The sequence below is a fragment of the Streptopelia decaocto genome (assembly GCF_964273445.1).
Source record: "Streptopelia decaocto genome assembly, chromosome: 5".
Lineage (NCBI taxonomy): Eukaryota > Metazoa > Chordata > Aves > Columbiformes > Columbidae > Streptopelia > Streptopelia decaocto.
In genome coordinates this window covers 38,054,722-38,069,020 of record NC_138659.1, presented here as the reverse complement: position 1 = coordinate 38,069,020, position 14,299 = coordinate 38,054,722, and the positions used below count along the sequence as shown (strand labels likewise).

The window sequence follows — 14,299 nt, the reverse complement described above, 5'->3', positions numbered from 1 at the left end:
CCGCCATTTTGTGGTGGGAGGGTCGGCCGGCGGCCTGCGCATGCGCGCGGAGCTGCGCGTGCCAGCGGCGGCGTGTGGAGCGGCGGCCATGGGGTTGGGGCAGAACGCGCCCGTGCGGGGTATGGGGGCGGCCGCGGCCACCCCGCGTGCCGGCGGGGGGGGGTGGGCGGTGTATGAATGGCGCGGCGCGTGAATGGCGCGGTGCCGCCCTTGGGCGACCACCCCCGGGGACAAAATGGCGGCGCCCTGCGAGGACGCGGGTGTCGCCGGGGTGAGCGGGATCCCCTCCGCAGCGGCACGGGCGGGACCCCTGGCCTGGCCCGCCTTCCCCCGGTGAGCGCCCGCTCAGGCACCGCCGGTTCGTTTGGGCCCTTGGCGGCCGGGTGGTGCTTTTGTTCAGGCCTCGTAGTTGATATGAGGTGTAGATGTCATTGCATCCTGTAAATATCTGGCGTTTTAACTGTTTCTCACAGCCCGATGCCGCACGGAGGGGATATCGTTGACACTCGCGCGGTGCGGGGGGCCAGAGCCACGTGTGGTTGAAGCGCCACTGCGCGGGACGGAAGGCTGGGGATGGATGGGTGGAGCGGAACAGCTGAATTACCTGATTTCCTCTAGAAAAAATGCGCTTAATCCTGCGCGGCTGTGGTCCCCAGTTGCAAAGCTGCTCGTGGTTTATGCCCTTAAGTCGGGGGCCTCCATCTAGATAGATTTTTTTGGGGTGTGGGGGGGTACACTGCTGATACAGAAGTGTTGGCAAAGGCATCAGCATAGTCCAGACTGGGTTACGGTAATGAAAGGTTGTGCTTATTAAAATAACCAAAGCCCTGAGGATGATGACTTGAGAGTTTGCAGCCAGGTTGCGTTCCCAAGGGCAGTTTGCTATCATTTGTAAGCTTGCAAGAACCAAACCAGCTCCTGTATACTAGGAATTGAGAAGGAAATTTAGTTTGTGGGGAGGGAGAAGAACCTGCTCCTAATCAAACTGGAAATGTCCTCCTTATTCCAGGAGAGCAGCGGAGCTGCCGCACAGAGTGTCTGAAGGTGCTTTGTTTAGGAGGCAGTGACACAGGATTAATGTGATTTCTGTCCAGATTTGACTTGACCGGCGACTGGCAGGGTCACAGCTTTGTCTGCAGCTCGTGTGTGTCCCAGGCTGATTACTTTGGGGAATCATATGGATTCCTTATGCCCTACTGAAAAATAGGCACTAGGACCTTACCATATTTTTGTGGGATTTAATTCCTGGGAATAATTGGAGAGTTAATTGCATCTGTGCATATTGGGGTGCATAGATGCTGGAAAGTTTCCCTTTGAGGGGTGGTGAAGGGCTCAGTGGGTGCTTTTTGTTGTGAGTAACATAGTTGTTGGCAGGTGTGACCCATGCTGACCACAGACCACTTGTCTTTTGCTGCTTATTGCCCAGACCCAACAGTCTTTCTCCCTCAGGTGGCCTCTTTACCTTATGGTTTCAGTTAAATTAAGTCTGTTGGTCATAATCCCATTTCTTGTGGATGCTGTGAAGTGGTAAAAGTGAGTTATCTGCTTGACTTTCACTACTAGGCTTTCTGCAGAGCCAGTTCTCTGGGACACTCTTCAGTAAGCAAACACGACGTTTCTCCAGGCATGGACTGCAGGAAGGTGATCTGATCTCTCGTGGACAGTTTACACTACTGGCCTGTCGTAATCAAGTCTTAGACAATAAAAGCCTCTTCCTTGGCAACAAGAGGAGGAGAACAACACTTGGAAGTTATAAGCGCTTCTGAAGAAAAAAAATACAAATTTTTCGTGTCTGGGGTTATTACTCTGTAGCTGACTTTCAAATAACATGAATGTTTTTTAAGCAGCAGAGGTAACTTGAAAATTGTCTCTTAGAGCTGTCTTGGACTAACTTTGTCGGGGTGCAGCTATTCCCCACTTTGGTGCCAGTTCCTGGAAGGTAAATTGATACACGTCGTAACAATTGGCTCCTGGTTGGAGCCAAGACTGGGTCAGTTTCTTCATGTGCTTGTCAGTGCAGATGGTGAATCCTGTTCTTCCTGCAGATAAAATATGTCTGAGCTTGCTGGTAGATCCTAAAGTATCTCTGTAACCTAGATCTGGAAACATCTAGAGTAATATCTGATCTGTTTAGAGAGAGAAGAGAGGAGAAATTTTGTGATCCAGATCTCGTGTTCATTAGGATATGACCAAAGAATATTAAAAAAAAAATCAAAATCCTACTGTTGGCTTGTTAGTGTTCTATCTGCTGATTGGTTTGTTTACTCCTATGCACTGTCTGCTCTCCTGGATTGCATTCTTTGGGCTTCTGGTTTCGTCTTCCCATCTGTCTTCCCTTTTTTTATCTGCTTTGTGTGTTAATTTTTCTGGAGTTTTAGCCAGATCTTCTCCACTGTTTAGTGCTTATGACATTGAAACATTTTTTCTGCCACGTTACACAGGCCTGTAGTTTTGGTATTATACCAAATTTTGGTTTGGTTTTATACCAGAATTTTGGTTTTTGTATTTTTATACCAGAATTGGGATTTGTTTAATAATCACCCAAATTTGCTCTTAGTGTTTTTATTTTAAAAAATAAGTTAAACCCCTTGACATTCCATGTCAATGTCACTCTGTTGACAGTTGGCTTTTCATGTAATATGTGTATGACCTTAAGTGTTTTGCAGTGAACTGTTAAATTGGCACCGGAGGCCTTTTGAAACAGAACTTTGAATATTTTAAAACTCCTGAAAAGTGTTTTCCTTCCAGGTGCACTTTTAGGTTAACTTAATTTGGAAGGTGAAATGGGCATTTCAGCTGTTCCAAATCTGTTTGTGAAACAACAGTTGACAACAAAACTTGCTGCCTCTGAAACCCTGAAGGATGATACTATCGTAAGAGAGAGCCTGTTTGTCAAATTTAAAAAGCTTTCATAAATTTACATGATGTTTATTAAGACAGTGCTGAAATCTAAAGTGTTTTAAGCATTTGGATTTCATGTATTATTGGTTGATACCATTTCCACCCTCATACAGCTCCAGAGAAGCAATGGAAAAAAGCTAATACAGTAAAAAGGAAACTGTGATCTATTATAAGAAAAAAATATATATATTAAGCTGTTTGTATACAGTGTGCCTGTGTAACAGATTAACTTCACCCTCAGGGGAAGAAGTAGAGTCATTGAGATATGAGGTGACAGTTGCTTTATATGAATCTGTGCTGGTTGAGCTGGATGTGCTCTGAGACTGTGGGGTGCTCAGAGGGCTCTGGGGAGCACTCTCTGGATGGATATAAACCACTGAATTTGGAGTATGCTCTCTGGGGCTTTTATTCGTTTAAGGAGTTTGGGAGCAGTGAAACATGCCGTAATTTTTTTGCTTAAAGATGGTTTTCTGCACCTTAATATCACCCTGTTGTTACAGGGAGGGTTTGTCACTTGTTGCAGGGGTGGTCTCAGTGTCTGTTGGTCTATTCTGCTTCATTTAGTAAGAAAATTGACTCTAAAGCATTTTTGCATCTTTTATTCCTAGAGTAAGACTCTAAAGGAGTGCCTGCCTTCCCCGATCTTACAGGGCTGAAGAAATGGTACAAATATTTATCTAATTCTGTGTGTTGCTACATCCAGCTTGGTGCATATGAGCTACCACAGTGTTTTCGCTGAGGAAAGGCCTTGGTATAGGTCTTCAAAAAGGCTGTGGGATGGGGTAGAAACCCTCTTGGTCCTGTTAGTGCATGCTCACAGAGGCAATACAGCAAGTCATTTGGTAGTGGAAGGCAGCACGAGCTAGCAAAGGCTTTTTGTTTCTCCTTGGCCTTTACTGCAGCGAGGTCTCTTGCTCTGAGGATGCCATCTGGCTTGGCATTTTTCAAATCTGATGCAAACATACAGGATAGAAATTTCCAACTGGAGACCGTTCTACTTTTCTTAAGTGGTGTAAATGTGCTAAAATTTAAATCCCTGTTTGATTTCTTTGTAGAGTCAGCCAGACTCTGTATGTACATGTTACGAGTACATGTGTGAGGAGAGGCGGTGGAAAAGGCAAAGAGCGAGCAGCCACCTGCTGCTTTGAGGAAAGGGGCCAGGGCTGTTGCTACAATCAGAACCTTCGGGCCAAAGTCCAGCATGTTTTCATGAGACAGAAAACAACAGAGCCACAAAAAAGTAGGAAAATTCCTTGTAGAAAAGGAAATTATACTAAGTGAGACTGTAAAGATTTTAGAGAACTAGAGGGAGGAAAAATGCAGATGAGAGGTAGTGGAAAGAGGTTTTTTTTAATGGAAGTTGTCTTTCAGAGTTGGAACCTAATTCCGTTAAAATAAACTAGTGCTATTATTCCTAAATGTTTTTCGATCCTTGTTCTTTCCTGTATACCACAGTAGGGATTTAACCTAAGCTGTCTTTTGTTACTGGTGGTGGTATATTATATTCCCCATTGCCAAACACCAGTTAACTTTTTTTAGTTACCAGATGCATTATATTAAGAACTACTCACTCAGTACCCATGGCTTGAGGGGATCCTGCTTTCTTTTCTAACACTGAGTGTTCTGCAGTGACTCTCCTGCAACTGAAACAAACAACAGGGTTTTTTTTTTCTGCTACAGGGTGTATTATAGCTGGTTTAATGTGTCTAACTTGGAAACACTATACTGTGGATGTTGGTATCAGAGATTCCCAAATAAAAAGTTTAAAAAATCCCCCAAAACCCTGCCAGGTTAATCTTCATCCTTGTGTAGAAGGGACTGGGGTGAAGGAGAACTCTGGTCAGTAGAAAGGAATAGACTAACTAGGTGAGTGTCAAAAGAAAATATGGTTCTACATTTCTGTGTTACTACTACGGAACAAAAAGGTCTGTTGAAAAGTAAAGGTGTTGCCACAGCATGAAGACACTTATTACCGAGTAGTTTTAAAAGAACGTTGTGGTCAAAACCTGACAGTCACTTTTTTTATCTTCTCTTTTGTTCTAGTTGAATGGATTGCTGCAGTCTCCTTAGCTGCTGGAGCAGCTGCTGTTGGGTATCTAGCTTACAAAAAATTTCTCTCTAAAGACAAATGTTGCAAAGCAATGGTGAATCCCAGTGTCCAGAAGGATAACCCCAAGGTAGTCCACGCATTTGATGTGGAAGATCTGGGAGACAAGGCGGTGTACTGTCGTTGTTGGAGATCCAAGAAGGTAAGAGAAGAATAAATGGTCCAGTTTTGTTCGGGTGCATGTGTCTTTTAACAAAGCTATTTTCAAACTGCTTTATTTAGAGGAAACTAGCTTCACCTATTCTGCAGTATTCTAATCAATAAAACTATGTAGACTCTGTCATTCAGAGTAAAGCCTGCAGATCAGTGCTATTAGCGAACAAAGTCAGGAATAAGGGCTCTGAAAGAACCTTAACACCTTGTACTAGAGGAAGTTGGAAGCTCACTCTGTCAGAAAGTACCTTGCTACCAGTTCACGGTGTTAATAACACAAATGGACTAAGAAGCTAGTGTCACATTGTCACTTGCGATGTGTGAGCCCATCGTTAAATCTTGTAGACAGAGCGAGTGCAGAATTGTTTTGGGAAGAGCCTGGCTGGTGTGCGTGCACTACAGCTGACTTCGTGTGCCATTCCTCCTGTATGTGGAATAACAGAACATTTGGTCTATGCCAGGGTGTTTGGGAGTAACTCTTAAAAAATAAGCAGGAATATATTCAGGTTGGTGGGGGTTTTGTTTGTTTGTGGGGTTTTTTTGTTTGTTGTTTTTTGTTTGGTTTGTTTCTTTGTTTTGTTTTCTGTTTTGTTTTTCTGAAATAGTATACGTCAAAGGTTATTTTGTTTGTGCTGTTCAAAGTCTTGTGGAGTGGATGTATTTAAAAAAACAAAAGACATGCCATATCTTCCAATAAGTCTGTCTCGGGATGTAATTATCTTCTAAAGCAGGTGGTAGGTAGTTCTTTAAGTGACCCGTTCCCATTCCATGTTGTGCTCTGCAGGTACTTCATAGCACTGCCTGTCAAGTTTTGTGGGAAAAGCCAGTGTTCAGATTTACCAGTGTAGAGACAAGAGTTTTGTCGTAAAACCCAACTGTATAATTAGTTTACAGTTAGAATATTTGTTTTCTTATTCTTCTGCATTTTTAAGTGTGTGAGCTGGTGGGGGAAAAATTTAATTTGCTTTCTTTTGCAATGACCTGCAACCTCTGTGTCTTCCAGATAAGTATTAGTCCCCAGCTGTGGGTCAAGGAGTACTGCCGCAGAACATGAGAAAAAATAGTGGCAGAGAATCTAAACCCATTCAGTGCCAAGGGAAATAAGCTGCACTGTCCAGATCACTGTGCAGTTCCCCCAGGCTCTGAGCTTTGGCTGCTCTTGCTAGCCTACTTTATCTTAATCAAAGATGAACGTGTTGTGTCAGGTCTAGGATTCATCTGTTCAGTATCTGGTCCTCAAGTGGGTGCTCTGGCAAAGTAGTGGTATTTTGTTTTTCTTCTGAGGAGCTCAAGTCTAGTGTCCCAGCCTCTGGGAGCCAGCAGTTCCGAGACCAGCTGACCCAGAGGATGATTCAGAGCAATCAGTCAGCAGTTGTTGAAGATGTCTCAGTGCTATCCGAAGCCTGTGACTTTTTGTCACTTTCAAACTTGAAGTGATGATGTTACTGTAGGTGGGCCTTGGTCTTGCTTCCTTGGGGTATGTGAGATGTTATTGTCTGATGGAAATGGAGCTGACACTTCTGTGAAGACCAGGGGACTGTGGTGTTGCTTAGGAAAACAGCTGGCCTGGGAGCATCTGGGTTGGAAGCCAGTCAGTGTCCCATGAACACATATTCTTGTTTGCTCAGATTTTTTCCAAGGATCTGTCAGTACCTGCTCATTGAGTCACAAATGACTGATGTGGTGATAAAGTTCCTGCATGAATCAGATTACATGTGTATTCTCCAGATTCAGGGTTTCTTTATTTGGAAACATCACCTGCCATTTTTAGTGTAGGCTTTGACATTTTGTAACTGTGAAAAATGAAAAAAGGCCACCTCACACCTCTGCCCCCCAACACTACCCTACAGGGCATATGGCTTTATTTCTAGAGCTCTTTGTTTTGGTTTGGGGTTTTTTTGCAAGTATATTGTCTTAATTAGATTGGTTTTGTACAGTACTTTGAAATCTTTTATTCTAACTAAACATGGGTGATAGGGCATTATTTTTTTTCAAGGGCTATGAGTGAGGCATGAACATTGGGATCAGTGGAGTGTCAAAGACTGATGGTGACACTACTGCAAGGGGATATTCCTGCTGCAAAGGCAAAAGCTGAGTAATGCCCAACTTTGATTACCATCACTTCTAAGTAAACAAAATAGTAACTGAATGTAAAATACTGCTGTGTGGTTTCTGCGATTGTCTCCAGAGTTTCCCCTGCAGAGGAAGAATAGCCCTGAAAACACACCCTTGAAGCGATGGGATCCAGCCTCACTCCGGTTGCTTTGCATAATGTCCCTTGGCTCTTGCCCAAGAAAAGAGCTGCCCAGGAGCAGAGCAGTTGCTCCTGGTCTGGGACCTGGGCTGGCTGAATGAGTGCCCATGGGTCTTGCTCTGGCCAGGCTGTTTTAGGGGGGCTTTTATGGAACAAACATTTCTTCAAATTTCTTCAACTGAGGGAGTGCAGTCTGGACAATCGGGTAGTGAGGTGGACTGTGAACTGGCTGAAGGGAAGAAGCCAGAGAGTTGTGGTCAATGGGGCAGAGTCCAGTTGGAGGCCTGTATCCAGTGCGGTGCCTCAGGGGTCAGTACTGGGGCCTGTGTTATTCAATATATTCATCAATGATTTGGATGAGGGAATAGAGTGACTGTCAGCAAGTTTGCTGATGACACCAGACTGGGAGGAGTGGCTGACACTGGAAGCTGTGCTGCCATCCAGAGACCTGGACAGGCTGGAGAGTTGGGCAGGGAAAAATTTAATGAAATATAACAAGGGAAAGTGTAGAGTCTTGAATCTGGGCAGGAACAACCCCAGGTTCCAGTATAAGTTGGGGAATGACCTGTTGGAGAGCAGGGAAAAGGGACCTGGGGGTCCTGGGGACAGCAGGGTGACCATGAGCCAGCACTGGGCCCTTGTGGCCAGGAAGGCCAATGGTACCTGGGGTGGATTAGAAGGGGGGTGGTCAGTAGGTCAGAGAGGTTCTCCTGCCCCTCTGCTCTGCCCTGGGGAGACCACACCTGGAATATTGTGTCCAGTTGTGGCCCCTCAGTTCCAGCAGGACAGGGAACTGCTGGAGAGAGTCCAGCGCAGCCACCAAGATGCTGAAGGGAGTGGAGCATCTCCCGTGTGAGGAAAGGCTGAGGGAGCTGGGGCTCTGGAGCTGGACAAGAGGAGACTGAGGGGTGACTCATTCATGGGGATCAACATGGAAAGGGTGAGTGTCAGGAGGATGGAGCCAGGCTCTTCTCAGTGATAACCAATGATAGGACAAGGGGCAATGGGTACAAACTGGAACACAGGAGGTTCCACTTAAATTTGAGAAGAAACTTCTTCATGGTGAGGGTGGCAGAGCCTGGCCCAGGCTTCCCAGGGAGGTTGTGGAGTCTCCTTCTCTGCAGACATTCCAACCCGCCTGGACACCTTTCTGTGTAACCTCATCGGGGTGTTCCTGCTCCATGGGGGGATTGCACTGGATGAGCTTTCGAGGTCCCTTCCAATCCCTCACATTCTGGGATTCTGTGTGGTTCAAGTTACTTCCTCAGAGCCTTTGAATAGCCATGTTAGGTGGAAGTGCAGTTCATTTCAATTAACGGCTCAACATCCTAATTGTGAGAACCAGTTTGCACATTGTCGATGAGCTGAGCTAGCTGTGTTGGGAGGGAGCAAAGGCAGCTCACCACTCGAGCTGCCTGGAGGCAAGACTAATATGTATGTGTTTCTCCTAAATAAGAGATGAGCTACAGAAACTGTCCTTTTCCTCATCATGTGCTATGGAAAAACAGGAAGGAAATTCAGCTCAGGATCTCCTCCTGTTTCTCTTCCTCACCCCACTTCTGTGACTGCGCCAAACTCTGGCTGTCACCTGGGAAAACGGAGTGTGGGGCAAGGCTGAGAGCAAGACCCTGCAGGTGGGATAGCGCTGGATGCTGGCTGAGGCCACCTCTTCCTCACGCTGGCCTGAGGCAGGAACACTTGATAGAGTGGAGCTGAGCTGCTGTTTTTTCATAACAGGCCTCTCATCCACTCTGTGCTCACATGGACAAAACCAGCGTTCAGCCAAAACTCAGGGAGACCCAAGATAGCACCACAGAAGCTGTGCTCTGAGGTCACAATGGATTTAATGAGGATGTTCTAATGAACTTTCAGCCTAGGTTCTTAATTCCAACTTTGGATGTACTTTAGATATGTTTATTTTCTTTTTTTTTTTTTGCAGTTCCCGCTGTGTGATGGCTCTCACATAAAGCACAACGAGGAAACTGGTGACAACGTTGGGCCTCTGATCATCAAGAGGAAGGAGGCATAGAGCCGACAGTAGAAGCTACAAAATGAATGTCTGACAAATCCTCTGCTCACTTGTAACTGGGGCAAAAACCACAAATTCTTTGTCGTGTCACTGAAGCCTTTCCAGTGTAGTATATACATCAGGCTTCAGCATGTGTATTTTTTCTGGTGCTTGTCTTGTTTTAATCACTACAGTGCATAATTTACTAAATAGTCATGGTTTAAATTTTTTGTCCTGTGAAGTAGCTGAACCTTCTAATTGAGTATGAAACTAAAATGACGCACAGAATGTACGTCATCAGAAAATAGGTATTAAATTATTTTCAAATACATGTGTACTACTCTGAGGCTATTCAGTAGAATGTGTGTTCGAAATGTAGGTCCTAAAATCCTGGAGAGGTTCTAAAGTCACAGGTCTGGATAGATTTCTGTGTAAAAGGCAATGTCAGGGGACAAGTCATGGGGCCAAAATGCAGCTTAACCTCTGATTGTGCTGCATTTTCTGCAGGTGTCATGTTTGGCCTGTTACACTACTGTTCTGTGTGGCTTCTGTAAAAGAACAAATTTTAAATTGCTAACTATGAACAGACAAACATTAAAGGCTTACAGCAGGATGAGGCTAAAGGGCAACTTTGATTTTACAGCAGTGTTGAAAGTTGACCCTACTACCATACGTACCGTACTGCTGAACATACTACCAGAACTGCAGACCTGTGTTTAGAGCAGGATTAGGAAGGTGGTCTCTGCGAGAGCTTTCGTAACAGACGAGTGGGATGATTCCAAGTGCTCCAAGAGTGATGGGCAGGGGTTGGCAGAGTTGTCTTTGCTGCTAGAAGGCCTTAGTTTCACTTGCGGTCTCTAGCAGTTTAAGCTAATGTCCCCAGACCACAGGACACTTCTGTGGGGGAGGCTATGCCAATTTATTCCAGAAGCAAAAATAAAAACTAAAATCCCACCCACACTCTTAGTGTCTGCTCCATCCTTGCTCTGGCTGGTTCCGGAGGCCTTGTCCTGCTGCGGAGGGGAGGTACACCATTCTTACTAAGTGGCCTTAGGCTCTGTGTCTTAAAACTCCTTCCTCCCTGGGCTACCTGTTAATGTGGTTCAGCTAATTTTACCGAAATAACTGACATAGACAAGGAAGGGCTTTGACGACAGCAAGAAACAAGGGGGAAAGAAAGGATGAGACAAGGAGAGCTCTTACCCTTCTTTCGTACGGCCCTGTCTGACATGGTTGCATTAATGGCTATCATGTTGGTTTCCTTAAATTAAATAGCTCTGATTTATTAACATGCAAATGACTACAAAGCAAAACCCAAAGAGTGGGGTGGCAGAGGGTAGTTTTGTATTAAGCCTGGTCTGTTAGTCTCGGTGTCCTGGGACAGAGAGACTACCTCAGAGCTGGAGAAAGGCCTTGTCAAAAACTGGCATTTCAACCTGGATCCTAAAGGATTCTTCCACATGTTTGGGGCAGTAGAGGTTTTGTTTTGTTTTGTTTTTTAAAGGGTTTGGTTGATACAACTGGTTCTGATTAAAGAAAATGTTTTGCATATTCTCAATGTGAGACTTTCAGAGGCCGAGGTCTTGGCTGAGTGGTCTGAACTTCGGTAGAAGGCACAAAAAGCAGAGAAGGTGCCACAGAGGTAGAGAAAGAGGGTTTGGGGCAACCGCTGTCTGTGAGAGACCTCTGCTTGTAAGAAGTTGCAGTCAAATACATTTAGTTCTGTCTTTTGTTCCTGTCTTGACTGTAAAGGTACTTGTTATTTTTTACGTGGCTGAGCACTGATGCATATGGAAAGTTGTTTTAACCTTAAATTATCAAATATCTTGCTTTTATTGAAAACAAAGTTATTTCTGTATTATTAGAATATGGCACTGGATATTTCTGTATTTTTGTCAAATACACATTTGAGCTCATCTTAATCTTGAGGTTGTAATGTCTGTGTTTCTCATGGGTGTGCAGTTTCTTTCCAGGGTGGGTTACACTGTGAGTAGTGCTGTACGCCAGTGCTGCTGTGATCATAAACCTGAGTCGGGCTTGGGTTCTCCTCTGAGACTCCCTTTCCTGGTAGCAGCAAAGCCTGACTGCTCTTGAAGGAATAAAAGTTCACTGAAAGCTGCATTAATGTTCAAATGAGTCTCTTGAGTCATAAAACTATTTCCTGAAGTTTGGGCACCAGGGACGTGTGCTCCGTGAGAAGTTTTTGATCCTGGGAAGCAAAGATGCAGAGTCTTGGCTAATTTACATCCTGGTGAGTTTGTTTTTGTGAAGTGTCACAGTTATAAATGTTGATAGAAAGTGGTTAAATTTGATTTTGATGTACGTGCAACTTTCCGTACCGTACCTGAAAGTTCCTGTTACTCATGTTTGAACGTGATCATGAAAAGACAAACTTGCCAGCAGTCTTGATGAGCATCACAGAGAACACTTTTTTTTTCCTTAGTACCATGACAGATGGGTTTCCTGTCCCAGGGTAAATCTGTATTTCTGTTCTGTTTTGACATGTAAGTGTTCATCAATAAGGTAAGCAAAGTACCGATTCTGCAGTAATTGAGAGTGACTCATCAAAATAATGCGAATGTCAAATATTCAAGTGCTTCTAGAATCTGTATTCTTGAAGAGGAGATGGCTGTAAGTTACAGGTATTTTTTTGCACATTTAATTCAGGCACTGTCAATCGAACAGCTAATTTCAAATGGAGGCCAGCATTGCAATCATACACCAGCCCACTAGGAGGAAACACACGCTGTGCAATGGATACACTCCTTGGTGTGGGCAATGCCGGTTTAAAGGGTTTTCTTATACATACATGTATTTATGTGCATTTTTTCTTAGCAGCATTGCTGTCTGTCAGAGCCCAGGCATCCGGAAGTTCTGCATTAACACGTTTGCAACTAAGCAGCTTTCTGTGCTCAGAGGCTCATACGCTCTGAATCTAGCAGCTGTTTTAGTTCCCAACAGCCATAGCTGACCCCAGGCCCTACTAACATTTTCACCATGTTGCTGCAGTTTGAACCTTTTTCTCTTGCTCGTCTGTAAAATCTATTTTGCGCAGCTGCGCAGCAGTTGGACCAGGATTTTCCTCTCAGTGTAATGCAGCTAGATAAAGACACGGAGATGTGAGTCACTGCTGTATCACAGTCACTCACTCCAGTAACAGAAGAACATTTTATAATAGCAGGAAGGATAAGAACGTAGGCGTGAAACTAAACATTGAAGTTGCAAAGAAACTTTCTTGTCGGCTGGTTTGTCTCTAGGCACCCTGAGCATGGAAGTCTCTTACTAAATTGTTTTTTGCTTCAACTCCTGAAGCTTCAAAGCTGACTGAACCCACCTCACATCCTGGCTGGATCAGGTGGAAGAGCACAATCTCCTTGTAGCTGAGTTGATCAGTGCTCAGCCCCTCTCTGGTTCTCCCAATTGCTTTGTGTCCCCTGGCTTGTTCAGCCCTGGTTTTCCTGCTTTGATGAGTGGCTTCTCTGCACCAGCAGGAGAATGATAGTTTTCCAAGAGCCATCATTAATTTAGGACGGGTACGGGGAGCTGCTGCTTGAAGCTCCCTGCTGTTTGTTCCCTGTAGCAGTGGGGTTGCTGTGGTGCACAGTGTGTTTCTCGGGCAGGATGATTTCCAGGGTGCCTAATGCTGAGGGTAGCGCAGGGAGGAGCTGAATAAAAACTAAATAACATAAAAACAAATCAAATGTGCAGAGAGAAATGAGAAGGAGAAAGAAGAAATAAAATGGCAGATGGGAGGAGAGCATAAGCTAGCAAAGATTTAACACTGTGTAGCATTGCTAGGTGGTGGCTAAAGGAATAAATCAAAGTACAGAAAATGATGTGTTGCATTTTGTTACACCTCTTAATAGACCAAGCACAAGATGTACAAAGTGGCTGTTCATTAAAGTGGCTCTATGAGCCAAAACCCCTCAGAACTGAGACTTCAGGGTTATGTATCTCCAGCAGACATCTGTTACTGCATTTTTTCCTCCTGAACTGTTTGTGAAATCCCACAGTACTGGACAGAAGGCAACATACACTCATGCTATGGGTCCCCGGTTAGTCTGACACTCCCACACACCCACCTTTGTAAAGTATTTAATTAGATGTGTAATTATAATAAATAGAAGTATTTACCAGTATGCTCCCTGGAGTCAGTAAAATCACAGTGGTTTTACATGATTGTAGCAAAGCAGAATTCAATCCACCTTTCTCATGTGCAGTTTGGACTGCTAAAAAAGGATTCCTGGGGGTTCTCAAGCAACTTCTGTTTTCTTCCATACACAGAAATTACATACGTCTCACTTAAGCACAGAGAGATTGTTTCTGCTGTTATTTTTTTCCAGCTGAAGGTGGAAACATCCTCGCGCTCTGATTTGACATTGCGCTGCCCTTAATCTGCTCTGCATCCTCTTTGTCATGCAGACTGCAGTTCTCTTTTGGTGTTTTTGAATGCATGGCACATTTATACAGAATAAATAAATAAAAAAAAAAAAAGGTGCCTTCTACTCTCCTGGAGTAGCCTGTGCAGAAAAGAGGAGCTTTCTGAGCATGCCAGAAATTACAGCTTTAATGTGTGAAGCATTCAAAATCCAGCGCACTGCAAAGGATCTGCTCAGTAGCTGGAATGTTTGTGCTGTTCCGTCAAGTCGGCTGGCAACAGAAACAGCAAAATTAATGATAAGGTCACTGACTGCGTAACTTTTCTCAAATACTTTTCTGCAGCTGGCAAATATAACCATACAAGGATAAGACATGGCCAAGACGCACTGTCTGTTCACTGCCGGGACTCTTGCTGGAGACTCAGGTAGTAAAACAATGGCCAGAACAGACTTTCACTTCAGTAATTATTAAATGTGTTGCTCTTTTCAAACAGTGT

General features: G+C 44.4%; 1 protein-coding gene across 1 annotated transcript; it reads left to right on the top strand.

Annotated features, from left to right (window-relative positions):
* Positions 1-26: 26 nt before the first annotated feature.
* Positions 27-11,345, top strand: CISD1 (CDGSH iron sulfur domain 1). The gene is made up of 3 exons (XM_082054373.1): positions 27-119; positions 4,945-5,150; positions 9,355-11,345. Exons 1-3 carry the CDS (start codon positions 41-43, stop codon positions 9,442-9,444), a joined length of 375 nt encoding a protein of 124 aa, XP_081910499.1. The 5' UTR covers positions 27-40; the 3' UTR covers positions 9,445-11,345.
* Positions 11,346-14,299: the final 2,954 nt, after the last annotated feature.